The following is a 27,641-nucleotide window of genomic DNA, read 5'->3' on the forward strand; positions in this document are numbered from 1 at the left end:
ATGCTGTCAATTGAGCTAAACTTGTATTGAACCTGGAATATTCCTTTGAGCTTTCTGTGCTTTGTTTTAATGCGTTTATTTTAAAGCAGGTGGAAATTATTTAAAACTTACATTTTATGACAGTTTAGTAGCACATGTTCTGATTTCTACAAAGCTGTATTATTCCACATTACATGACCTGTATTTTGAAATTACGCTCAATTTGAAGCTCAAACCCCAAGCGGAAGTGAATGCTAGAGTTAACGGAAGTTGAATTTGTTGATCGAGTGCAACTCACAAGCCACTTTCAGAGGCGCCGGGCTGCCCAGAGGTAAAGTAACGTAGAGTTTTAATGCCTTGAAGCATTTATATTTATATCTGCATGTTTTTGATTGTATTTCCAATTTCCTCTTGTTTTAATCTGTTTCACTTTACATCAAATCGATCTGAGCTCGACTGCTGAATTGGATAGATTGACTCTTGGCGGCTCCTTTGATACCGATACGTTGTGTATAACCATGACATGTCACACTCCCGCTGTTGAGACGTTATTCATACACTTTTAATGTTTTCAGATATCTTCTCTGGCTTGTTCATAGTGCTGTGATCTAATTAATAAGCTTATACGGGGCTTTGTACCGTCTCTGTGATCATAAGAAGGCTTATGATGATGGGCTTATGATGGCAATGCCAACCACTCTCCTATTATTATTTTTTATTTGCCCTGTTAAGGTCTTATTATTTTGGTTGTGTATGCAGTTCTGTGTATTATAAATAGTTTAAACATTTGCCCCTATAGTGTTTAAATTATTTTACTTTTTTGTTTTATTTTGCTATATATAATACTTTTGCATTATCGTACTCTAATAGAAATCACAAATCTTTAGTACTGTCATGCCATTGGTTGATTTGTCTCCTCATCATTTACCTTTGTCTCCTGTTTAGGTTACGGGGCAGAGTTTCTTCAACTCTCCACCGCTTCTATTTTAAAACAGGCCATGGTGAGGCTCACTATTATTATGTCTGTATTGTAGAGTTTAATCAGTTGGTCAAGGATAAAGAGGTCCTACAAAGTTATTGTTATTTGAGATATAACACAATTGCCAAAACACATATAGCCAAAAGTATGTGGGCATCTTTTTTTAATTAACAGATTTGGCTATTTCAGCTACACTCATTACTAGCAAGTGCATAACATCAAGCATACAGTCATGCAACCTCCTTAGACAAACATTTTCAATAGAGTGGGGCATGTCTTTTCTTTTCCATCATGACATTGCCCCTATGCACAAAGCAAGGTCCATAAAGAAATGTTTTTTGAATGAAGATCTTGACTATCTTGCATAAAATCAGCAAGTAGGAAATAGCAGCAAAGGAAGGAGCAACATCCTATTAATGGCCATGGTTTTAACCTTAAAGGAGTCATGACATGCCTTTTCTATTATTTTAATATGTTCCTTGAGGTTAACTAATTAGTAATGTTTTTTCACACACACACACACACACAAACACAAAAACAGTCAAATATTTAATTTCCACCCTCATTGTCCCTCTGTCAGAAATGATCGGTTTTGGTGCTGCTTCTCCTTTAAGACTTGACAGTAAACGCCCACTGTTGTGATCGGCTCTTTGTTCTTGACTGACCTGCTCTCTCATTGCCATCTCACTGCTCACCACTACTGGGCAGGGCTACGGAAGTGATAAGGTAAAGTAGACATTGATGTGTTGCTGTGGAGGTGGTCAAATGCAAATGTTTACCACAGTGTGACATCACAATGTGGAGGAAGTAGAGAATGAGTCATTTTGGCAGCTTGGTTTTAATAAATGCTCTTTTTGCAGTGAGGAGGGAGTTTTGAGTTCTGAAACTTACAGTATGTTTTTATTGTACAATGACCTCTTATACCTCAAAAGATCAAGGAAAATTTGATTCATGTCATGACCCCTTTAATGAGTCCTGCACATCAGTTAGATCATTAAAGTTTTTTCCCTTGTCTCTGATTAGTGTTCTGGAATTTTGCACCCATGTGTCATCTCTCTCTCTCTCTCTCTCTCTCTCTCTCTCCCTCTTTGTTAGTCAACTGTGGTGGATCTAAAGACGAAAGAGGAGAAGGATGCCGAGCTGGACAAAAGGATTGAAGCTCTACGGAAGAAGAATGAGGCTTTGGTCAAGAGATATCAGGTGAATTTGAGTGCTGATGTTTGATACACTGCCACAACCTTGCCCGTTTGTTTATTTTCTCTATTTTTCTGCCTAACATATGTTTGCCTTGATGTGACATGCATTTGTTGTTAAATCAGGCCTAGAGATGCTCTGATTCAAGACTTTTAACTCAATCTGGTTTTATTAATTTAGCTTGCTTGTCTTTCTCTTGTGTCACCAGGAAATACAGGAAGATAAGAAAAAGGCAGAGCAAGAGGGTATCGCCGTGACAACGACTCGCAAACCCCGCCCTCATGAGCCTGACTCAGAACGGAGAAAGGTGAAGGAGAACTTCACTGTGACAGTCGACATTTCCAAACCGACTGGGGTGAGACTGATAATATCAGTATATTTTCACAGCATGGCCATTTAACATTATGCCCTGTCTTACAATAAAATTTTTTTTTTTTTTTTTGAGGATGCAGCCAATTAAACTTCCAATTCCTCTTAATTCTTTTCTGCCATTTCCATTCAAGCCAGGAAAATAAAGAGCTCTGCTTGACTGACCCTTCGCTAAGCCCTGCCTTAAAGCCTTTCTGGCCAATCCTGTCTTAGTGACTGTTGCCCCGCCGCCATTTCTCTGACAAGCGTTTGCCTTTTTAAAATGAGAGCCTATGGGAGTAATGTGTGTGTGTGAGTAGTTGTGAGCTGGATTTTATCGAATGATTAAAAAAATTAAAAAACGTAAAAGTGGCACGAGGTACCTAGAGGGGATACATGCAGTTTTTTCTTTCTTTAAAAAAAAATCTAAACTAAATCTGGCAAAGAGCATGCTGGACTAAACTGTGTCCTGCCTCACTCCTAAATGAACATCTATAACATCAGCAAGGACACCTACATTTGCTCCAAGGTAAATTAAAACTAACAACTTAAAATTAATTCATATTGATTCAGGTCTTAGTAAAGGTGATAGTAAATAAAGACTTCAGCATCAAAGTGAATGTGTTATGAACAGTTCTTTTCACATAATGTTATGAGGTTTGTAATCGCTTTCAAATTTTCTCTTTTTGTGTGACCATGATAATCATTTGCCTCAATTCTGATTCACAGTCTCCACAGTTATCAATCAAATTAATGTGTAATTTATCAATTTCTTATACAAATACATCAAATAAATATGCTTTACAATGTCACACTTCATTCCAGCCAACGTAATAATATTATCCATTCTGTTTATGAGACTTTTTTGCCAGAAACCGCTCTGTTCGCAGCAGTCTCCCATTTATTCCTATGCAGAGTTTTGCGGATCTTGTCAGAGCCAGTGACCGTAAATGAGGGGGCGGAGCTTAGCGAATGGTCAGTTATGTTTTCTTGCTAAAATGTGACCATGATTGTCTGTTATTGTGTAATTACCACCAACTACTTCTCAATATGATAAACATTTCAGTACATATGCCACAATTCAGTACATTACAATACCATAATTGGTATGCATTTGAAACTGCGCCAAACACATGAGAAAGACCCAGTATGTTCATGAGACTGAATGTGCGGGATCAGTTTTAATCTTCCTTGCATGGCTCGGATCACTTTTGTCCAGTACAGCACCTCATGGAAGCTCATGAAAACTGCTAGTTTCAGAGTTGATTTATTCTGAGTTTTTTTTTATATACTGTGTGTATATACACACACACACACACACACACACACTGATCAGCCACAACATTAAAACCACCTGCCTAATATTGTGTAGGTCCACCTCGTGCCACCAAAACAGCACCAAGCCGCATCTCAGAATAGCATTCTGACATGCTATTCTTCTCACCACAATTGTACAGTGCAATAATGTGAGTTACCGTAGACTTAGTTCAAACCAGTCTAGCCATTCTCTGTTGACCTCTCTCATCAACAAGGCATTTCCATCCACAGAACTGCCACTCACTGGATGTTTTTTTTTTTTTTTGGCACCATTCTGAGTAAATTCTAGAGACTGTTGTGTGTGAAAATTCCAGGAGATCAGCAGTTACAGAAATACTCAAAACCAGCCTGTCTGGCACCAACAATCATGCCACGGTCCAAATCACAGAGATAACATTTTTTCCCCATTCTGATGGTTGATGTGAACATTAACTGAAGCTCCTGACCCGCTTGATTTTATGCACAGCACAGCTGCCACACGATTGGCTGACTAGATAATCGGATGGATGATTGTTGGTGCCAGACAGGCTGGTTTGAGCATTTCTGTAACTGCTGATCTCCTGGGATTTTCACACACAACAGTCTCTAGAATTTACTCCGAATGGTGCCAAAAACAAAAAACATCCAGTGAGCGGCAGTTCTGTGGCCGGAAATGCCTTGTTGATGAGAGAGGTCAACAGAGAATGGCCAGACTGGTTTGAACTGACAAAGTCTACGGAAACTCGGATAACTCTGTACAATTGTGGTGAGAAGAATAGCATCTCAGAATGCTATTCTAAGATGTGGGTTGCCGCTGTTTGGCGGCACGAGGGGGACCTACACAATATTAGGCAGGTGGTTTTATTGTTGTGGCTCATCGGTGTATGTGGGCTTATTTAGATGACCTGCTCCTTTATTAATAGTAGGAAGTTAAACGCACACATCAAGTTTGCTATTGAATAACCTCAGATCCCCAATGATTAGCATCAGCTCAAATATAGAGACCAAAAGCCTGTAGAACTCCTATCCTAATTGCCACTGCCATTCCTCACAGCTCTGAGGATTTTAATTTCCCACCTGGGGAAGGCTGAGACAAGCTGTAGGGCATTTTAATCAATACCTGTAGAGGTTCTGTGGAAGACAGATGGGCAGTACAGCTGTGATTGGGCCTCCTATCATAGTCTGTGAAGGTCATACTTTTCAGTGTCTGGAAAGTGAGAGATTAGTGAATTTCCAAGAAATAAAGTTGTTGAACCAGACATAAAGACAGACAGGCATGAGGGTTGTCCCCTTCTAAAGAGGCTGATTTCCAATTATTTTGTATGGTTCTGTGTCTCATGAAGTGAACTGAATATAAATGTGTTAAAGTTCCCAGGCAGGTGTCCATAATGCCAGGTAGAGACATTCAGTAGAGATTTTCAGATGTCAAATTGTCATATTCAGTATATATTGCATTTAAATTCCGAGCACATGTTCATAAGGCAACAAGTTTCAGTTTTTAAATGAGTTAGACATCAAATGGCCATCAATAGACAAGTTCTAGTTTGTCATTTAGAGTAGTGGTTCTCAACTGGTTTTGCTTCAGAATACAGATTTGTACGTGGTGAGCCGACTCTAAAATTGTTTATCAATTAAGAGTAAAAAGAAAGAAAAATGGGCCTTCAGAAAAATCTGCAGAATGAATTTTTGTGTAAATCTTTCTTAAAGCTTAATGACATAGGCAGAATAGCAAAAAGTACAGTTTAAAAAAAAATGAATAAACAACAGCTGAAGTGTGATTAACTAGGCTAAATATTGTAGTTTTAGTAAATATTGTAGAATATACATTAGAATTTGATTGGACATGCAGCCCTTGACATTAGCCACAAGAGTTTCTTGTTTCTTGTAAACATTGACAAACCTATTTATTTTACTAACTATGCATGATTTTATAGTTATGTGCATTTTATTATTTGCATGTAGTATTACTTTCTCCTGCTGACCCTACCCTTAGCTGAGAACCACTGTTCTAGAGATCCTTTTAGGCATGTAGAAGACACCACTAAAACAGACCTCACACTTTCTCTCTAGGAAAAGCATGTGGTGAATGACGGGAAACCAGCTGCTCATTATGGTGACCATGGTCTAGAAGAAGGGGAATCTGGTCGGCCTCTCGGCGAGGGCCCCTCCTATAGAACAGGGTCAGGCCGGCTGAGCAGAGGTGGCCAACGCGGGGGAAGAAGAGAACCTAGGCCAAACAAAGGTGAGCCACGGGTGGACAGGCCACTTCAGGATGGAGATGGTGAAGAAGGCCCTGCTCATACTGAACGGCCCTCTAGAGGAGGACGCAGAGGAGGGAGAGGTGGAGGAGGAACACAGGGAGGATCTGGCTCTGATAGGAAATCAAAGGTGATTTTCAGTTACCACTGAACCACTGAGTTTGTACAATACATTATCGCAGAGCGATTTGCAGTGACAAAGCAATTTTGAAGTTTATTTTCAATGAGGGTTGCCGTTTTGTGGCCGTTGGTGATACAGCAGAGTTTAACTTTGTGCGAATGAGTGATGCGATGCAGCGACTACCACTGGGAGTGAAGATAGTGGACCTTTTAGAGTTCCAAATTGATAACAGTATTATTGAAGGCCTACTGTCAGCCTACAATACAACCACTTGGTGACCTCCAATGACGTTTTTGATCACTATCAGTGTGAATATACCAGTATTATAAATCTATTGTGGTTTTATCTAGACGAAGACCAAAATAACGTTTTTATCAGTTAATTTGTGCTGATACTTGCTTTTTGGATCTATCGGTTACTGGCAAAAATCTATGCCGGTATTTTATTTTTTTAATTATTATTATTCCTCATCAATAAACCTCATCTTGTCAAAAATACTTCTCTCTCTCTCTCTCTCTCTCTCTCTCTCTCTCTCTCTCTCTATATATATATATATATATATATGTAGGCTATAAAAAGCTTAATTTGGTAAATACTTACATACAGGCCTAGTGCATTGTAACAGAGCCAAGTCTGTCTTTTCAAAATAAAAGGACCTGGTGTATGTCCCCTTGTTTGTAGTTAAAAGTCCCATGTTATGCACTAAATCTTAATTTTTCTCGTTATTATTGGGATTTTGGTGCACAAAAAGTGCTTTTGGGATTTTATTCATTTTGGACTATTGTAGCCTCAATGTCTGTGCCAGTCATAGTAAGGAAAGACTAATATATTTAAGATATTTTTTTTTTGCATTCTAAAAATTGAGAGATTTAATATACTATAAATATACTATACCTTGACAATATGTCATACAAAGTAAACATGTATTGTAAGATGTCATTAATACCGAACGTGTTTTTGCGGCCATCTGCATCTTGCACAGGAGCAGCACAATTTTAGAGGCTGTGTCAAGTTAAAAGAACCGTAACTTTTAAAAACGAGTCTCGAGACACCTGCGTTGTGTTCTATTCGTTGTGCTGCATGTAACTTTTTAGAGCATGCATTCGGTCTGACAGCCTTTTTAACCTGATGTCCAATTTCTTTAGGAGTGGGAAGAGAAGAGAAGGCAGAACATAGAGAAGATGAATGAAGAGATGGAACAGATTGCTGAATATGAGAGAGGTCAAAGGGTAAGTTTGTTTGACTATCTACAGTTATGCTCAAAAGTTTGCATACCCTGGCAGAAATTGTGAAATTTTGGCAGTGATTTTGAAAATATGACTGATCATGCAAAAAAACTGTCTTTTATTTAAGGATAGTGATCATATGAAGCCATTTATCATCACATAGTTGTTTGGCTCCTTTTTAAATCATAATGATAACAGAAATCACCCAAATGGCCCTGATCAAATGTTTACACACCCTTGAATGTTTGGCCTTGTTACAGACACACAAGGTGACACACACAGGTTTAAATGGCAATTAAAGGTTAATTTCCCACACCTGTGGCTTTTTAAATTGCAATTAGTGTCTGTGTATATATAGTCAATGAGTTTGTTAGCTCTCACATGGATGTACTGAGCAGGCTAGATACTGAACCATGGGGAGCAGAAAAGAACTGTCAAAAGACCTGCGTAACAAGGTAATGGAACTTTATAAAAATGGAAAAGGATATAAAAAGATATCCAAAGCCTTGAAAATGCCAGTCAGTACTGTTCAGTCACTTATTAAGAAGTGGAAAATTAGGGGATCTCTTGATACCAAGCCAAGGTCAGGTAGACCAATAAAGATTTCAGCCACAACTGCCAGAAGAATTGTTCGGGATACAAAGAAAAACCCACAGATAACCTCAGGAGAAATACAGGCTGCTCTGGAAAAAGACGGTGTGGTTGTTTCAAGGAGCATAATACGACGATACTTGAACAAAAATGAGCTGCATGGCCGAGTTGCCAGAAAGAAGCCAATGCCACAAAAAAGCCTGGTTACAATATGCCCGACAACACCTTGACACACCTCACAGCTTCTGGCACACTGTAATTTGGAGTGACGAGACCAAAATAGAGCTTTATGGTCACAACCATAAGCGCTATGTTTGGAGAGGGGTCAACAAGTATTCACTATCCTTAAATAAAAGACAGTTTTGTTTGCATGATCAGTCATATTTTCCAAATCAATGCCAAAATTTCACAATTTCTGCCAGGGTATGCAAACTTTTGAGCACAAATGTATTTGTTTGAGGGAGTGTTCATGAAATCTGTTTGAAAAAAAATTGTTTTTTCAGTTCCATTTGGTGAGTCTAATTGCACAGAAATTACACACTTGAGCTGTAAACATTTCTTTTGCAGGCTGAGAGAGAGAAGAATCCCACACGGCACTTCCTGGATGATCCACGGCGCAGTGGACCGATACCAGACACCGACCGCAAGGAGGGCAGCAGACGACATGTGCGCAACTGGGGTGGAGTCGACTTTGACAATGTGAAGACTGGGGCTGAGGTCGAGAAGGAATGGACGGTACAGAACTCGTGTGGTCGCTGTTAAAACCAAATACCTTCAAACTTATTTTTTAAGTATATTTTATATAAACTTATATTGTATTATTTGTTATGTGGAATCACTGCCTTATTCCTTTTTTACACTCTCCCTCTTTTCATCTCATAAAAGAATCGTAGGCCAAGTGGTAAAGGCTCAGTAGATATGACACTGTCCATGACGGGCCGAGAGAGAGCCGAGTATCTCCGCTGGAAGAAGGAACGCGAGCAGATTGATGAGGAACGACTGGCTCGGCATCGTAATGCCACCGGCCAATGGAGACGAGAGTGGGATGCCCAGAAAACAGACACAATGTGAGTGTCAAAGACATAATTGCACACTATAAACATTATAAATATGCTGCTATAGAGCTACTATATGCTGTAGTAGATACTATAGATGATCTTGATCGATTGTCAATAATTTCATTGATTAATCTTAGTCATTGTCAATTTCAGCACAAATGCATTCTGTTATTATATTAACAGAAGGCAAAAACAGTTCTCGTCATTAATTTTATTGACAGTCAGTTATGAAAATTCCTGAAATTGACATCCTAAATAGTTACCAATTAATGTATTGCACAGTGTAATTGGGCTGTTTTCTATTATAAATAACACTTTTATTAGATCAAAACCTGGCAGAACTTGAAATGTGAAAGATGTAGAATAGGACCCCATAAAATCAGGTCTTATGGTTATTTATATCTGTTACAAGTGTTAATGAAATGGAAAAGGAATGAGAGGCTTGGTGGAAAATATAGGAGTAGTGCAGGGTGACATGGTGAGAATGAGACAACCAGTGACCCTGTGGTGTTTTCACAGGTTCAAGGAGGACTCAGCTGTGGCCGGAGAGGGCACACCAGAACAAAGCATTAAGAGAGGTATATCAAACACACCCAAGACCACCTAAGCTGACATACGTGCTTCTACACAAACCACATTTTAGGGGTATTAAGGTGGTTTTCACACTGAGCACGTTTGCTTCGGTCCAAATCCGGCGGCCTCCGCAGCGTTGGTCTGGTTTTAGACTCGTGTATGATTCTGTCGAACCGCGATACTTTTACCTCATCAGCTTGCGTCATCACAAACGTGCACATGATGGAAAGCACAACGCAGGTCACTATATTTGTGTGTTTATTAATTTTGTGTCATTATGCACACCAGAGTGAACGACACTTGCGCCTCTGTGCTTCGCATGCTGTAATTCAGCAGTTGTACATGTCCAGGAGAAGGAGACTATATCGGAGACTATATCTGATGCACACAAACAATCTTTTTTGAGGACACAGTTGGTTGCACGCTCACTCACTCACACACATAAAAGGCACATCACCTTTTCTGTGTCCCGCAACGTTTACCTGCCACTCACGGTGCACGTGTGTGTGTGTTTGTTTTTGTGCAACTGATGATGTCATCATGCTTAAATCGGCAAAAACGCATGCACAAGTCATTTTACTTCCTGAACAAGTGCGGACCTGAGTACAGGTTGCTTTCTCACTCATGCGAACCGCCCCACAGTCCCAGTGCAACCAAACTCCGACCACTTCCTACAGGTAGTCTTGGGTTCGGCACCGTGGTGCGCTTCCCGGTCCGCATGACAGCTTTCACATTATCAACTTTTCATGCGAGTTAGTTTCGGGCTAAACTGACAGTGTGAAAGCACCCTAAGTGTGTCATATTTGATACAGCCATTAATTGGTTTTGTCAAACTCAATGTACCAAAACTAGTCAGCAGAGAACATTGATAAATATTTTTTATTACACTCCTGCTTCTTTTTGTGGCTATTTTGGTGATGTTCTGTGCTGTGGTCTCTCAGCAGCTAGAGGGCGCAATGCCCATGTACAGCAACGCAGTGGATCTTCAGGTCAGCTTATGTCATGGGACTGTGTACGTGTGTGGCGAGTGCATCTTTACTCCGCTTCACGTTGGCCCTTGCACGAGCTTAAAACAACAGCTGTTCATGCACGGATAGTTTCCAATTGCTTTCCACTTTTTCACTGTAAATGACAGTGGGTGTGCATTTGGCTGATTGGATTATCTATTGTCTGATGCAGTTCCCTGGATAGCTGAGAGAATATTTTCCTGTAATATTCCCTCATCATAGCTTCCATTCATCACTTCAGAGTTGATTCTCAGTCATTTTGCTGAGCAGAAAACATGAACCTGTCCACTCCATCTGTTCTCCTTAATTGATCCTTGTCTTTAAAAAAAAAAAAAAAAAAACTCTCGCAGTAAAAGATGGGGTTGTTTTGTCAATAATAACACTAAAGATGAAGTGCGTTATTTCTGCCGCAAAAAATTCTGTGCCATTAGCTGAGCTGCAAAAATGTAATTTATTAAAATAATTTGTCTTTTTTTAAATGTAATGTGACGTCTTTAGTCTGACTGAACTCGTATCGGTCCGGTTTTTGTGAAGTAGGACTGACAGACCTAGATAATGTGATTGTAGCTTGACTTCGCCCAGCATGTATACACGTTAATTGGACCAGAATTGGCTTTGGCGTTGTGTGCATGGTCCGAAAGACAATGACATGAGGCATGTATTTAAACCTGCACTTTAGAACTTTGGTATCTTTAGCAACATCTGTGTTTAAAACCTAAAATTGCAAGCAACTTGTGGAGAAACATTTAAGCGAGTTGTGATTCAGCACTGCTCTTCTGGCGGTTGAATCTGATGGTTTTTGTTTACCAGCTTTGCCTGTGATCACGCAGAGATATTTACCTGCAGAGCAGGAGTCATGACATTCTTTTTTCATGTTGATATGTTCTTTTTTTAAACATTTGTAACAGAGATATTAATTACTCTTAATTACGTATTTTAATATGATTATTCCAGTTTTTTATCCACTACACAATACACATTAATGTTTGTATTGTATTACACAAATCAATTTAAGAGGTGAAACTTCAACTGAAGACACTTCATTTATATATTACAATCTTCAGCCTCATTGGACAATGCAAGTGAACTGTAATACTTCAATAGTAGGTCTATGCAATGCAAAAAATAAGACTAATATAAAAACAAAAAGCAAGGATTCAATAATGATGGGGATGAAATGTACTTTATTGAACATTAAATAATATGCAGAAATATGCAATTTAACAGTTACAATAATAAAAGTGTAATCGTTTCTTTGGAAGTAAATTTATAATAGAGAGATGGTTACACACTTAAATTCATATGTGCATTGCTGTGCTATGAAATCGGTACATTATAAGCAACTTGAGATGAGCATATTCATGGGGATCTACCTATAGCAGCTTTTAGATGCAAATTTAAATTGTCTTTTGTGTTTAAACAGACTATCTGCTAAAAGAGCAATGGAAAGTGACAACGAAAACAGCGGGTCACACACACTTAGAGACACACTAAGAGAATCTGAAAACTGCTACAGTAACTTCACCGAAATAAAACAAAACGTATAAACCCATCGCGATCGGTAAACACGAGTAATGTTCAATTCATTAAAGCATGACAACCAGTATAAGCTTCAACAACCCTACAAGAAAACATATCTAAGGATTATAGCATGTAAACAACTTTGCCAAACACTTCAAAACGGTTAAAGCATTATAGCAGGTAAAGTGTGAAACGAGTGCAATAGCAGCGGCATTAAATCACTCTCCTAATGTGATTTACCGCCGCTGCTATCGCACTCATTTCCCCAACACTCACGCAATATAACTGGACCTTCTTTTTTGAGCTTACTGACATGACGTAAACACGCAAGACCGAAAGAGTATGCCTGCGATTTTGCGCTAAATCCGACCTGACAACTCTAAATAAAAATCATTATTGTAGGCTTTCTGTAGTGAATCGGGGTGCGACATGGACAGGGTTTTGAACATTAATTTTCTATTTACATTTAAAAATTCAGCTGACATCCATCAAATACTGTGTTTGATTATGCACTGAGTCATGTATACTTGAACTGACAGGTAACCTGATGTAGTTTAATTATAATTTGCATGTGAACTGAGTGTTGGGTCTGTTAACAGGTTGTATTGCCATTCAGTTTTAGGTCCCACATCCTATTTGGTTCTTTCAAATAAGGACATCAGTACAACACCTAAAATAAGTTCCAGAACTAATGCAGCATTTTGTGCATTATGCACACTTTTCCATTTTTTTTCTATACAAAACTTTGTGGAACTATGTGGAAGCCCATAGACTTTAGCTGTTAGCCAATTTTGAATTTGGTTACAAATACAGGTTATTAGTGTAAAACTGTAAAATACTGCCAAATTGGCTAATACTGAAGCTGCCCTAAGATTGTCATTCTTCACCATACTGTCACCAGAATCTTGACATTTTGAGGATCTCTTAAACCAGTGTATCTCTGTAGCATTAAAGAGAAGGTTTCCTCTTCTGACACATTTGCTCGTGTCTTACTCATTTGCTAATGTCTTTGCTTTGAGTGTTTAACAAACTCATCTTCCTCACAACCTTCAAGTTAAGTCTCGTCACAGTGCTGTCATATCAAGAGCACATTTGCATGCTTTTTCACATCTGTTTCCCTCCTCCCATCCTGAAGAGTGATACATTAAGGAGCAATCCATCACAATAACAGAGGGCCATCTGTTACTGTGAGCCCAGGGTCATCGCTCTCCTCTACATATTTCATACACAGAACTGTTTTCCAAGGTCTTGCTCAGCCCCAGGACACTGTTCAAGGATAAATATTGCTCTAATCTCTTTTATGCAGAAGACAGCAAGAGGCCGCCTAAAGCCCAAACTTTCGGGGACCTCTTGGGGCAGAGCAAACCCAGACAAGGAGGCCGTGAGAGAGGGAAGGGTCGGGGTCAAGGCAAGAACTACAGGTATGAAATAATTCACCTGGCAGCTGAAAATGATCCATCTTTCTTGACTGCACTGGCATTGGTCATGTGATATCTGACATTGCAGAATAAGAAAGGAGATAATCAAACTTTTTCATATTTTCCAGGGGTGGGCAGTATTTAAAATATATCTGTGTATGAATAATTTTGTATGGCAGTAATAATTTTCTCACTATATTGTTTCAGTATTTTTGCTGGAAAGTCAACTATAGTAGATTATGTATTAAATAATCATGTGGTAATAACTATCTTTGAAATAAATTTGCTGCAGTTTCCTGGTTAAATTAACACTAGAGCCACTATACCAATTGTGCGTTTTACTCATTTTTACAATTCACAAGCACAACAGCTGATTTTGACTTCATAAACGCTTATTTTTCACTTATTGCTCAAACTCTGCTTTATGATTTCGAAATACTTTTATTCTAACACATCATCTAAAAAACTACACATTTTAATGCATGTTTTACAAACACACCTACAGTTACACGCCTATTCCAACGTGATTAGCTTGCTTAGTAGATCACCTGATAGTGTTGGACTTTAGCTTCGGAAGGCCGCAGTTCAAACTCAGCCAAGCATGCAAGCTGACACCTGATACGAAAATGTCATATAAGCAACACAAAATGACATGGTTGCTTAAGAAAATTTGCTTTTCATGTCGCATTTCCTTTTACAACACTATCGGTTAGGTTTAGGCGTTGGTTAAGGTTAAGGATGCCTCTCTTGTTTACCTCTGTTGCTTTTCGAACACTATTGGTTAAGTTTAGTTTAAATATGTAGGTTAGAAAGGTATGTTTTACTCATTAAAACCTCCATCTAATATTCACCTTAAAAACCTTATCTGATTATGACATAATTTCACTTTTGGAGCCTCCCGCTGGGCATTTCTCTGGGAAACTGCAGCAAAATGTGTTATGAAGCACATACTGGTAGTTTTGTTTTGCAAATATGTTGGCATGTTCACGTAATGTTCATGAGATCAGGCGGTTAAAATCTAAAATGGTAAAAGTAATTTTATGCCATGGTGATGATCACAATATGTTTTTTTTTTTTTGCTGGAAATTCTATCAAAAAAATGATATATTAAGTGTCATAATAATATAAGCCATGTTATTACATATTAATAATGTGATAATTCCTATTTTTTCAAGAGATAAACTTCCTAGAAATAGTCTCCAGGGGTTGGCGGTATTGCCAAAACCTTATATCACAGTTTCAGTAATTCTATATCACAATAACGGTATATATCACAATATTGTTGTTTGCTTAAAATTCAGTTAGAAAATTGGTTTATATTAAACAACCATTTGGTAGTATATTTTTGCATTTTCAGTGAATAACATACTAAACTTTATTTCATATCTCATTTGACAATTTTCTTTCATTTGGACACAAACCAAATAACAAAGCAATCCTACCTATAGCTGCGCAAATATATATTTACCATGGTATAAACAGTATAGCAAAATCTCTACCAGTTGTTGCATGGTACATACAGTCATACAGCCAGCTCTACTAGTTCCCATTCTATTTTTGCCTGCGATTTTGGCAGTATTGCTTTGACACCTGTTACGACAGATGATTTGTAGTTCATTAAATAATATTTTTTATGTACTCAGTCCACTTTCATTAACCAAAACAATACTTTTGTCCTTGAAGCATGCATGATAACCGGTGGGAAGTAGAAAATGAAGAGGAGAAAGGGAGAAAGGAGGAGCAAGAGACAGAAAAGGAAAAGGACACAGAGAAGGACAATGAGAAAGAAGATAAGCCCAAAGCTCCATTATCAGAGAAGGTAAGAAGCCAGCTAGTTATGGACTACTACTTTTTAAGATCCATGTTAATAAGAATTTATTTAATTAGTGCATGCGTTTTTTTTCTTCTGCTTTGGAGAAGACAGTTGATGGAGGACTTGCTGCTGAAGATGACGATGAGTGGGAGGATGCCAGTGATGGTGAGGAGGGCTATGAGGAAGAGGATAAAAAAGCAGAGCATGGAGCAGGCAAAGAATCCCCAAAAGATGTTAAACCAACAAAAAAGACCCCTACCTCTTCTGCACCCTCTACTCCAAGCCCAAGAGAGCAGCAAACTCCCAGACCCAAAGTCCACATCCCCTCACCACAGGAAACGCTTAGTACGCCTGAAGGGCCTAAGCCCCCCAGCCCCTTCTCCCAACTGGAGGGCCACCATCCAGTGTCAGACTGGGGTGAGGAAATGGAGACGCTTTCTCCTAGGAGTAGCCTGGGTGAGAGCCCTCTGAGGCCCAGCAGCAACGAAAGCAGCCCCGCCCAGGTGAAGAGCAACGAGGCTGAGCATGACACTACTGCCACCCCAAACCAGCCAGAAGAGCCAGATAAAAAGGAAAGCACGTATACAGGTAAGGTAATGGTGGGCTTTATTCTGTACATCATTGTTTCATAGATTTCTGGTATTAATGTGATTTATGGCTTTAAATTGTTTTAAGGTGAAGTATATAATTTCTTTCCATGTTGTAATACTTTCTCATATACTAATTCCATGTGCAGAGACAACTGTAAGTTATGTTGAGTTCCAGAAGAGTGAAAATTAGGACTGTCATGATTATGAAATTTGGCTGACGTTAAATTGTCAAACAAATAATTGCGATTATGACGATTAATTGTCTGTTTTAGGGCTATGACGATTAATTGTCTCTTTTAGGGCTTTCTCGATTTATTGTTATATAAGTTGACATTTCTTAGGTGTATTTGTGTTTCGTACACCTTAAGAAGTATTTTTTACATATAAGTTAAGATCAATCGACAGCATTTTTGGTATAACCATAGAAATTAATTTGTTAGCTGTTGTGTAAATTGTAATTTTTACAGTCATTATAGGGTTTTTAGGGTTTGTTGACATTACATCATCATGGCAACGAGGGTGTAAAATTGGCTATAACTTTACACAGAAAAGGTTAGTAAGTGATTTTATCACACTAAAATCATGATTACATGTATATTGTTTATGTCTTGTTGTTATGCTTTTGAAAAAGTGAGTATTTTAATGTTCAAAAATTGGCCTCCATTCACTTCCATTGTAAGAGCCTCACTGTCAACTTGATTTATGCTTTTTTAAAGAAAAGGAGGGATGAGTCAAAATGAGTTTTTGTGGTAATCAATATTATGCCACAAATGCTGTTGATTAAGCTTAACTTGTCTTGAACCCAGAATATTCATTTAACTTCAAACATATAAGTCAAATAATAAGATAGGGAATGATTGCCTTTTTAGGCTTTAAAAAAAACTTCTGAATGACATGAAAAATTATGTTTTAAAATCAAAATATTTCTAAATACTTAAAATATGTCTAAGTAATATGACTTTTGTTTTAATCAATTTTACACTGTTGCTTTTGAACTCATAAAAATTATATGTATATATGTGTGTGTGTGTGTGTGTGTGTGTGTGTATTTTTTTCAGTATAATACAATTATCATATTATGCAGTAGTAAAATATTTCTGTCCTAATTTAGTCACTTTTACATGTTATTTTGATGCTCTTTGATTAAGCCCTTATTTCTCATGAAGCAAAAATTTCCTTTCATTATTTTATCACCCTTAGAAATAGAGTAAGCATTACGCGGATGAACCCGATGTGACCAGGAACATTTTCCATCACACGATCGTGAAATTAAAGTGAAACCGGAGCGCTTTGTGCTCACTATCAAAGTTTATATTTCTTTATTTCCGCGGGAGTTTGGCGCAAGCTTCTGCTTACGACACGCACATTCCGGAAAGGAGCTGTTCTGGTTGACATCTGCGGTGCGGCTCAGTGATGCTTGGAGTTCAACTGAATGACACAAACACGCATTTATAGCGTCTTAGCATTTATACTGTATATTTGCTTAAAATTCCCTTATTTGGGCATTAAAATGTGATTGGACTTCAAAGTGCACAATAATCACGGTTAGATTAAATAACTGCGATCAGACGGTTATTTAATAATCGCAACAGTCCTAGTGAAAATACGGTGGCTTTTAAAACATTGATCTGTTTCTTTCTGCGTTCTAAGTGGCCGTTCACGCGATATGCATTGTTTTATCCATCTGTGCTGGGTTTTTTTTGTTTTGTTTTTTTATGTAAACATGCGCCAGATGGACATATTTGACCGTTTTACTGTGTACCACTGTTTTTCAGTATCTCACGCAGGAGATTTTTATAGATGCTGTCTCAAGTTAAAAAAAAAATTAAAAATTAAAAATGCGTCTCGAGACACTTACGTTTTGTACTATTTGTTGCGCTATGTCTAACTTTTTATCTTGAGAACATGTTCAGTCTGAATGACCCTTAACATGCCAATCTCTGGCTCAGTTAATGGTGAATTTTGAGCAGAACTACCTGTTTGCTATAATATTCCACAGTTCTTTGGAGTCAGTATATTGTCTATGGGTTTAGCTTTGTCAGAATGGCTTTAATATCTCAGATATAAAACATTAGCATTCTTTCACATTCAGTGGTGGAGTCTGCTACCTGTGAAACCCCAAAAGAAGCTGAATCTATTAACACTGCCTCCTCAAGCAGCCAAGATATAGCTGATCCCATAGTGCCACCCACCCCAGACCACACCAGACAGAGTGGTAAGTTGAAAATGTTTATTCATTTAGGCATGCCCTCAGAAAAATAAAATAATAATAATAATATCTGATTTTCTCAAAATGAAACATTGTTTGCATTTCATATCCTAATTATCCTCTGATACAGAGGACAGCGAAGCCCTCACTGTACAGTCAGATGAGAGTCAGCCTGAAACAAAGGCTGTGGAGGACATAGCAGTGGATTCATCAGAACAACCATCCTCAGGTGCTGTTCTTATTACCAGCTTTGAGACTGTGACTTTTCAAAAGAATCCCTTACTTCAGCTGACTTCTAACAACTAACTAACGCCCTCCCCCTTTTTATGCACACTTCAGTTTTTCATGTGTTCTCTCTCTCTTTCTCTCTGACCCCTGCTCCACCTGTTTACACAGGGTCCAAAACATTTTGCGAAGTACTTTATTAGGTACACCTTATTCATGTGATTTATCTAATCAGTCAATCGTGTGGCAGCAGTGTAAAATCATTCAGATACAGGTCAGGAGCTTCAGTTAATGTTCACGTCAACCATCAGAATGGGGTAAAATTTTATCTCTGTGATTTAGACTGTGGCATGATTGTTGATGCCAGACGGGCTGGTTTGAGTATTTCTGTAACTGCTGATCTCCTGGGATTTTCACACACAACAGTTTCTAGAGTGTATAGAGAATGATGCGAAAACAACCAATGAGCGGCAGTTTTGTGGATGAAAACGCCTTGCTGATGAGAGAGGTCAACAGAGAATCGGCAGACTGGTTCTAGCTGACAGAAAGGCTATGGTAACTCAGATAACCCCTCTGTACAATTGTAGTGAGCAGAATAGCATCTCGGAATGCACAAAATGTCGAACCTTGAGGCGGATGGGCTACAACAGCAGAAGACCACGTCGGGTTCCACTTCTGTCAGCCAAGAACAGAAAACTGAGGCTGCAGTGGGCCTACCATTTGTGTACCTCAGCAGAAATCCAGATTTGTCAGACCATGCAATGTTTTTTCAATCGTCTACTGTCCAGGTTTGGTGAGCCTGGATGTTTTTTGTTTTTCGCACCATTCTCTTTACAGTCTAGAGCCTTTTGTGCGTGAAAATCCCATGAGATCAGCAGTTACAGAAATATTCAAACCAGCCCGTCTGGCACCAGCAATCATGCCACGGTCCAAATCACTGAGGTCACATTTTTCCCCATTCTGATGGTTGACCTGTGGCATGGCATATCTGCATGATTTTATACATTAAACTGCTGCCACACGATTGGCTGATTAGATAATCACATGAATATATAGATGTACAGGTGTACCTAATAAAGTGTGAGTGTATTTCACGATAGTAAAATTGTTCACACACAAAAATCAATGAAAATAGGTTTATATATGAAATAACCATACTGTAATGCCTATTTTTTAATAATCATTTAATGAATTAAATATTTTATAAATGAAAACTACTACTTCTTATATAATTTTCTTTATTTGGAACTTGACAAAGATAGTGAAAGTAAAAAAAAAATTAATAAATAGTTTTAAATAAACTTTGCCCTGATGTTAAATTTCACATTATGCCACATTTCAGTCTGAAGTTGTAAACTAGTATTATTGTTATTATAAACTTTCCTCAAGAAACTTAACATCTTCTGAAAGCAATGCAACAAAGAAAAAAATATATAATAAAAAAGTTTAGGCTCTTAATGATCCTAATCTCTATAGAGAATATTTGAATATATGAAGGCAAACATGGCCAGTGTGTTGCCTAATAGCTAACATCATTCGAACTGAATTTTATCAAGGGCGATGATGTATGGTTTAAAAAGCCTGCATGACATAATTGTTGGCGCAAGACACGTTAAATGAGCATGTTTACATGCTCACCAATACTTGGATTACTCTCTAAAATCAGCTTATTTAAAAAAATCTGACAAGGCAAGAAATCCGCTGTTACTTGACATTTTAAAATAATTGCTTTTCTCTGTTTTTGATGGTAAATCGTGAAGAGGCATGTGCACAACACGTGCGCACATTGGATGATCCAGCAAGAGCTCCGGTTAAGGTGCTTACATGCCACGCAAAATCGGCGTAATGGGCAATAATCGTTTTTTCTTACACTGTTTATGACCTTACACTGATAAAGGAACATCGTTTATTGCGTGTACATGACCACACGCGTTGTCTGCTTATTAAGCATAATCGATGTAAGAACGTGCACGTAAACGTCCTCATTGTTTCAGCTCTGTTCCTTGTCAGTGGTGGTTACAATGTTGGGCTGTATAGACATTTGATACGTTTTTGACTTCCTCCGTAGTGCTTTGAGGAAAACAAAAAACAACAACAACTATAGAATTCATATGGGTCACACAAGTGTTGTTTTGTACCGCGAAAGAGAGAAGCCGGATTGAGTAGCGCGAGTGATCCCGCTCTGTGCACTTGCATGCTCCAGAGATAGCGTGCATGACAATCACGTGAAACACAGCTGTGAGTGTCAGATAAGAAGCATATATTTATAACGTGAGATGAATGTCATTGAATTTCCGTCGGCAGCCCGAAATTTTGCTTGGGTGGCCGCCGCAAAATTGTCAGTGCCTGAAAAATCCCTGGTTCTTCAATTCTCACATGAAGGCGCTCCGTCTTTTTCCTCCATTTCTCCTACAGAATGTGTACCACGGATGTGTTACATGACTAGAATGAGGAGCACGTTTCTTGCCACACGGTGGCGATTTTGCATAACCGTGATGTGATATTCCAATATGTATACCAGTTGGCGAATTTCTACTGGTATTTCGTGTCCACCGATATGTCGCCCACCTCTGTGGAGTAACCACATCTCATCTGAAGTGCTTATGCTGATCTGTCTCTGGACAACAGTGAAGGACCGCCTACTCACCTGTCAGTTATCCATTGCAATATAACAAGAGTTTTAAATTTGGAAAAATTGGAAAAGCGTATACATACACATGAACAAGACTTTGCAGTTTTAATAGGAAATGTCCATTTGATCTGGAAAATTTGGAAAAGCGCATGCACATGCAAGATATTTCATAGAACTTTATTCAATGTGTCTGATTTCAGCATATTTCAACACAGATCATGTAAAGCACATCCCAAAGATCACCTAAGACTCCACTAAAATATTTTTTTTTTTTGCGCTTAACATTGCCAGTGACACTTTTTGTTGTCACAAAATCAGAGACCTTACACTCTGATTGCTATGCTCACAGAAGACTCATTTGAGACACGTTACTACCAGGTGTAAACAGGGCTTCTCTTTCTCCCTCTCTCTCCACTGTGTTCCCTGCACTCATGTTTCCTTTATGTCCCCGTGTCCATCTGTCTCACGGCATGAGATGGCGTCTGCTTGTGGGCTTGTCTCTATCGTCTTTGACAAATGGGAATGCAGCACTTCAACTCCTCAAGCTGTGACAGTCCTCCCCTCCTCTGGGACTGACTGCTCCAGTCTGCACCTTCACACTGGCTGTCACTCTCCACTGTGAACACTGCACAACTAAAATCCATCATTTGTTGTGTTCCTGAATCCCTTTCGGTGTTGTCCATGCACCTCTTTGATTTTGCACCTCTCCCTGACACATTTGGATATGGGTTCTTGTTTTCCCCTTTCATGCATGTTTCAAACTGCTTGAGCAAATAAATGTCATCTCTTGATTTTATTCCATGTTTGCAATGGCACATGTGATGTGTATAAAGAGACTGTGAAAGAGAATTATGTCATAATTTACTCACCCTCATATTGTTCCAGACCAATATGACTTTCTTTCTATAGAACACAAAGGATGGAACACAAAATATGTTTGACAGAATGACAACCTTAGTCATGGAAAAAAGTTGCAATGAAAGTGAATGGTGACTGAAGGCCCTTGCACACTTCATGCGAAATCGAAGAATGAATGGGTGTGATGTTATTTAGAACTAAATCCCACAAATGACACTAAAGTTAATCACATTCTGAACTGCTGAGCATGACTTTTTATCAAGCTATACAAAAAATGCAACAGTACTAGGCTAAAAAATAATTATGAGTTTCAGTAATGTCTGTATGTCATTGTAATGTGTGGTAATCACTCACTTTTATTCCCAATTAATCCGGCCCCTTTTCTTGTTGAACGAGATTGACGAACTGAACGACATGCAGCTCTCCTCTTGTTCAGTCGGTCAGCTGAACGTTCATGAATAAGATTGATTTATTCAATTCATTTGCAAACGAGTTTACCAGTACATTCAGTTCATTAATGAACGACATGACTGACTGGTCCAGTCGCGTAGGCGTTTAGTGGTTCAAACCAATTGGATGTTCCTTCACAGCCCGCTCTCGAACGCTATTGGCTAGTCAATATTTAAATGCAGGACAAAGTTACACAAATGCAATTTGCATGTCTACAAATGTACGAAGACACTTTAAAAAGAGTTTAACACAATAACCTTTTCACCACAAATGGCAGGTCTTATTTTCCCTTGATTTTACCAAATGCTTGGCTTAATTTTTACCAAGACAGAGAAAACGTTTTGTATAGTTAGTCTACAAAAGGAATCAAATCTCCTTAAATAATCTTAAGTGCCCATTCACGCTATTGTTTGATATGCTGCTTCACTCATGTGCTGTCTGCAGCCAAAAGCCATTCACATCTGCCCAAACTAAGTTATGCCTATCATCATTCTTTTGTCTGTATTTTGCCTATAATGTTTTATACACCCATCTTTGCAGTAGTGTCGAGTCATAATAAATTACAATAAGAGTGTAATCGGCGCATATTCTGACCTCGTATAGCATGTTAGCGCATTAGCGCCATTAATGCAAAATGTAAACATGACAAATTACACATTGTCTTCTGCATATCCATTACTTTGCAGTGATTAAGACTGCTTCTTTTACTGATGTTTTGTGAATTCTTCTCATAGAATGAGGCATGAAGTCCTTGATAGCACATTTTAATGTCATATTAGTTGATGTTTTACATGTAGTCTTGAGTGTCTACATATTTTGATGTTCCTCTTCACCTCCCCCAGCGGTGTGGTCGGTGTCTGAATGTTCGCAAACAGTATGTCGTTGCTCAGCTGTTTTGAACCTCTTTGGCTCTGAGTGAAGAATTTAGCACTATGGCGTTAGTGTGCCAGGGCCTTGAGGCAACATGCTGCGTAATATCCCCTTTTGTTTTCCACAGAAGAATAAAAGTCATATGGATTTGGAACAACATGATTGTGAGTAAATGAGGACAGAATTTTCATTTTTGGGTGAACTATCCTTTAATTAGCATCCACCCAACAGGATCCCTTTGATTGCTGCTTAGCATCATTATCATTGAGGAAAAACTGCTTGGCTTTCCTCCAATAGCAGTTTGCAGGGTAGATACTGTGTAGCAGACAGTTGAATTACACAGGGTAAACCAAATTTGGTTCCAGAATCCAGAGACTGTATGGTGTCTTATTAGATTGTCATTTTAATGTTCTTGTGTATTCCTGACATTGTGTCTAGATGTCCACCAAGCCATGCAAAATGAATGTACTGACTAAGTTTACCAAGGTGCAATTAGGGTTTTAAAAACAAATCCAGAAAAATTGCATTCCTTATTGTTACACTTTAAATGAATCAGCAATTTTTTGGAACTTGTGAGATATCCCTAATCAAATAATCCTAAAAGAATGTTTCCGATTGGAATAATTTAGAACCAATTCTCAAGGATCCTAATGGGAATTGTAAAACCTGAACTCTTTAGAACACAAAATGCCCCTGTAGTACATTAAAAATAATTTTAAAAAGAGCTGATTCTCCTTTACTGTCTAGTAGCAAATCTGATTAAGATTACACAACATCCACAAAGAAACATTTTCATATATGAGAATCAAAATCCTTTAGGAATTGCAGTTTTGAGTGGGATCTTAGACGATTATTATTTGACCCCATTAGGATGTGTCAGGATTGGTTCCAAATTATGATAGAAATTCCATTTGGAATCCTGTGGCCTACACATTTCGAAAGGTTTTTAAGTTTGTTTGATTTATTATTATTATGATTTGGAACACACTCGGCTGCTGGTAATAATTATCCGTGATGATTCATGTGGTCCATTATCCATTTTGCTGTTCTAAAATTTGTGCTACACATGACTATAATCATGCTTGGGCTAAAACCATTATTAACAATTGTGGTGGCATTAACCACAATCATCAGTTTCTTTCATTTGAAGTTTGAAATTTTAATTATCTCCCCTTTAACCTGTATCAGGTACCCAGTGTTTGTAGGAGTGTTTACACATGTCTGCGATATGACAAGTGATGAATTTGTAGTTTTACTTCTCATTTGGCAAGATGCTCAAATGACGAATAAACGCAGTGCTGCTTGTTGCTTGTGATTGTATGTGTCCCTTTTGCTTTAAACCATTTTGAGTTGAGGAACCACATGCTCAACCTTGTTAATCATTTGGGATCACTGTCCTTTTCCACCCACCTGCTACTGATTTTTGTTATTGCATCATACCAGTAATTTATTAAGTGAATAATTACTCATTTGCAACTAATGGGTGGATGTGATTTAAATTAAGTTTCCTAGCCATTTCCCTGATTTTAATTTCAAGAAAGGATCTCATTGAAACCACCGTCCACATGCCCCTTAGAAATCAACACAGATGCTAATGGCTTTTTGGCAGTATGCTGGTCTCAGTAACAAGATTCTTGTATTCCTTTAAATTTGATTAGTGTGCTGCATTAAGCCTGTTTAGCGGGAGGAAATCTTCAGGAATAATTTTTTTTTTTATTATTTTGTATTTTTTTTTTTTATAGATTTTTTTTTGTTTGTTTTTTTGCTAAAAGTTTTTTGAGGAAAGTGGCAGTGGACATGCAGATCATAGAGTGGTAATGAAACCCCCTTGGAAATTGAATGTACTCATTGTCTGATGGTTTCCACATTAGGAACACATTGATTCCCATTTAAAGAGGCATTATAATGAAACATTACAGCGTACACTTTTACATTTACATTTATGCATTTTTGCATCATGCACTTTTGGGCTTTTCACACTTGAAATTGTTAACCCAGGGTCATTCCAAACCCTGGGTTAACGTTACCTTGTTCCATGTTTCACTCTTCATATTTTACCCTGGGTTAGTAATTAATTTGCAGTATCTACATTTCAAGATTACACTCTGTACATATGTAACCCCTGGGTTAACTTATTTGCATATTGCAGTTAAGTTTCTTATCAGTTGTCTGTTGCTTAACAACTGGCCATTACATTCCAAGGGGCTGTTCAGACAGAATGCGTTCTAGGGTAAAAAGCTTGCAAAAAAAATTTAAAAAAATGCATAAGCTAGATGCAGCACAATTAATGGAACAGAATGCAGGTATTTTGATGGATTTTTTAAAAGGTGAAGTTCTTTTAAATTTACAATGAATCTTTAAAAATGTGACACACATTGAAAAACAATAACAATTGGTGCAGAAACTGATACAAAAATACATAGCCCCAAACAATGCATTGTTTTACACTGTATGCCTTTGGAACCACAGTTTGGGGTTAGCCCTGCAAAAGCCTCTAGAGCAGGGTTTCAGAACGTTGGAGTAAACATGGCCTTAACCCAGATTATTTTCAGTGTGAAAAGTCCTTTATTTGTGGTACTGCTTTGTCAACCGAACCAACCAGTCATTTATTTGTAAGGTATAATGCAACGCAAAAATGATCAAGCAGCCAATAATATTGCTTGACTCTCCTTCCCTTGCTTTATATTTATGTCAACAGGATGAGGACTAAATGCAGTAGATGAAAATTTCAGTGGTCCACAGACCAGGACAGGAGGTAAGCAGAGGCAAGAGAACACATCAGGTGTAATGGATGACTGATGACTGTGTATTAAAGGGACTATTGGGGACACATTTGGAGCCCTGCCTCAATTTCATTCAAACAGCCTGCTGTGTTGTTCAATTATTCCTCATTGGTTGGGACTATCTGCCGTTGTCAAGCTGTGCTGCTGCTGCTTTTATTAGATCAGTATCCAGAACATATTTTACCTGGGATTAATCAGTAAAGCATGCTATGCTCAAACCATGAGATAAAAGTTTTTAAGACCGAGGGAGAAGTGCCTGTTCCCTATTAGCCTCATTCTAAATGTGTTTTGATCCAACCTACATAGACCACAATGATACTATCCCCTTGTAAATGACATTTGTCACAACTGCATGCACATACATGATATCTGAGGACAAGATTTGTTTTTTAGATTCTCAAAAGGTTCATAGGCCTAAGCATGGATTGAACTGGAGCCTATTTGCTGGTGAGAAAATCTGAAACAGGCATGCTTCACAACATTTTTAAACTAGGGCAGTATACTTTTTTCAGGGCTGTGTCTTCAAGCAATTATGTGAACAACATTCTGATATTACCTACATGAAGACAAGCAACATACATGATTAGTGCCCTAGACATTATGGTCAGATAGACCAAAGAAAATCATGGTAAAAATTCTAGGAATTTTAATAAGGAAGACTGAACAACTGAAAAAATAATAATGTGTACTTCAAAACAAATATAAAGTTGGTTCATTTACTTTGTTAAATAGTTTGTTCGTGCATCAGATGTGTTTAGAATTTTTATGCAGCAGGGTATTGGTTTATGTAAGTTTATTTGTTTATTTGTGTGTCCCTGAATTTGAATGAATTGAGCAGAAGCTTGAAAACTTGCAATATCTAAATCGTTAAAAATGACAGACATTCCAATGCTTTGTGTGAGTGCGTATTACTCTCTTCACAGTGTGCATTGTGTATCCTTGTTTTATTTATTCAGCTTGTGGAGCAGAAAGAATCATGACATTTGTGATTGTATTGTCCCTACTGTATCTCCCTGCAGATGAAATGGCTTCCTTTTTGTTTGGGGTAGAACATTTAAATATAGGGCTTTTAATTTGGTTTGCCTCTTGTAGGAGGTTTGGTTTGGCTTTTCAGCTTTGCATGTTGCATGATACTGAAGTGTTCCTCAAGGGTTTTCATCTTTGACTACTTGCTGTCAAGTCTTTCTAAGATTAATAAAGATATTTTGGTTGCTTTTATCACATTATAATTGTGTGACCAGTAAGCGAGTGCAACTATTTCAGTACTTTGTAAGCTGTCATATCAAATAAATGACATATTTGCCTTATGTCTTAATTTATCAATATAAACCAGCCTACTGTATAAACTCAAAATGTCCAGTGTTGTTTTTGGGATGATAAATGTTTTCTCACTTCACCAAGCAATAACTCAAGACAAGTATGCATTTGTGTTGTTTAAATGATTTCAGCTTGTTTAAAAAAGTTGTTTTTTTATTTCCCATAAGAGTTCAGGCCTAACAGACTGTAATGTTAAAAATGTCCATTGGCATTGTTTGACATGCTGTCCTGAATACAATTACATGACATCTTTATAGTACTATAGCCATTTAAGCCCATGATTGACTGCATTACTCAAAATGAAATAAATCAATAAGTAATTGAA

At 38.0% G+C, this 27,641-nt stretch overlaps 1 protein-coding gene across 2 annotated transcripts; it reads left to right on the forward strand.

Moving 5' to 3' along the window:
* The first annotated feature begins 249 nt into the window (after positions 1-249).
* LOC127430260 (coiled-coil domain-containing protein 9-like) lies at positions 250-27,641 on the forward strand. Of its 2 annotated transcripts, XM_051679943.1 has the most exons (15): positions 250-310; positions 925-980; positions 2,054-2,158; positions 2,361-2,507; positions 5,867-6,184; positions 7,321-7,404; positions 8,560-8,727; positions 8,878-9,059; positions 9,570-9,628; positions 13,458-13,572; positions 15,253-15,388; positions 15,490-15,970; positions 18,065-18,187; positions 18,312-18,410; positions 25,915-27,641. In XM_051679943.1, exons 2-15 carry the CDS (start codon positions 978-980, stop codon positions 25,917-25,919), a joined length of 2,025 nt encoding a protein of 674 aa, XP_051535903.1. In that variant the 5' UTR covers positions 250-310; positions 925-977; the 3' UTR covers positions 25,920-27,641. The 2 variants fall into 2 exon arrangements, with proteins under 2 accessions (XP_051535903.1, XP_051535904.1); XM_051679944.1 differs by lacking the exons at positions 250-310; positions 925-980; positions 2,054-2,158 and adding an exon at positions 3,416-3,475 and having other exon boundaries at positions 2,410-2,507.

This window comes from Myxocyprinus asiaticus, chromosome 39 (assembly GCF_019703515.2).
Source record: "Myxocyprinus asiaticus isolate MX2 ecotype Aquarium Trade chromosome 39, UBuf_Myxa_2, whole genome shotgun sequence".
Taxonomy (NCBI): Eukaryota; Metazoa; Chordata; class Actinopteri; order Cypriniformes; family Catostomidae; genus Myxocyprinus; species Myxocyprinus asiaticus.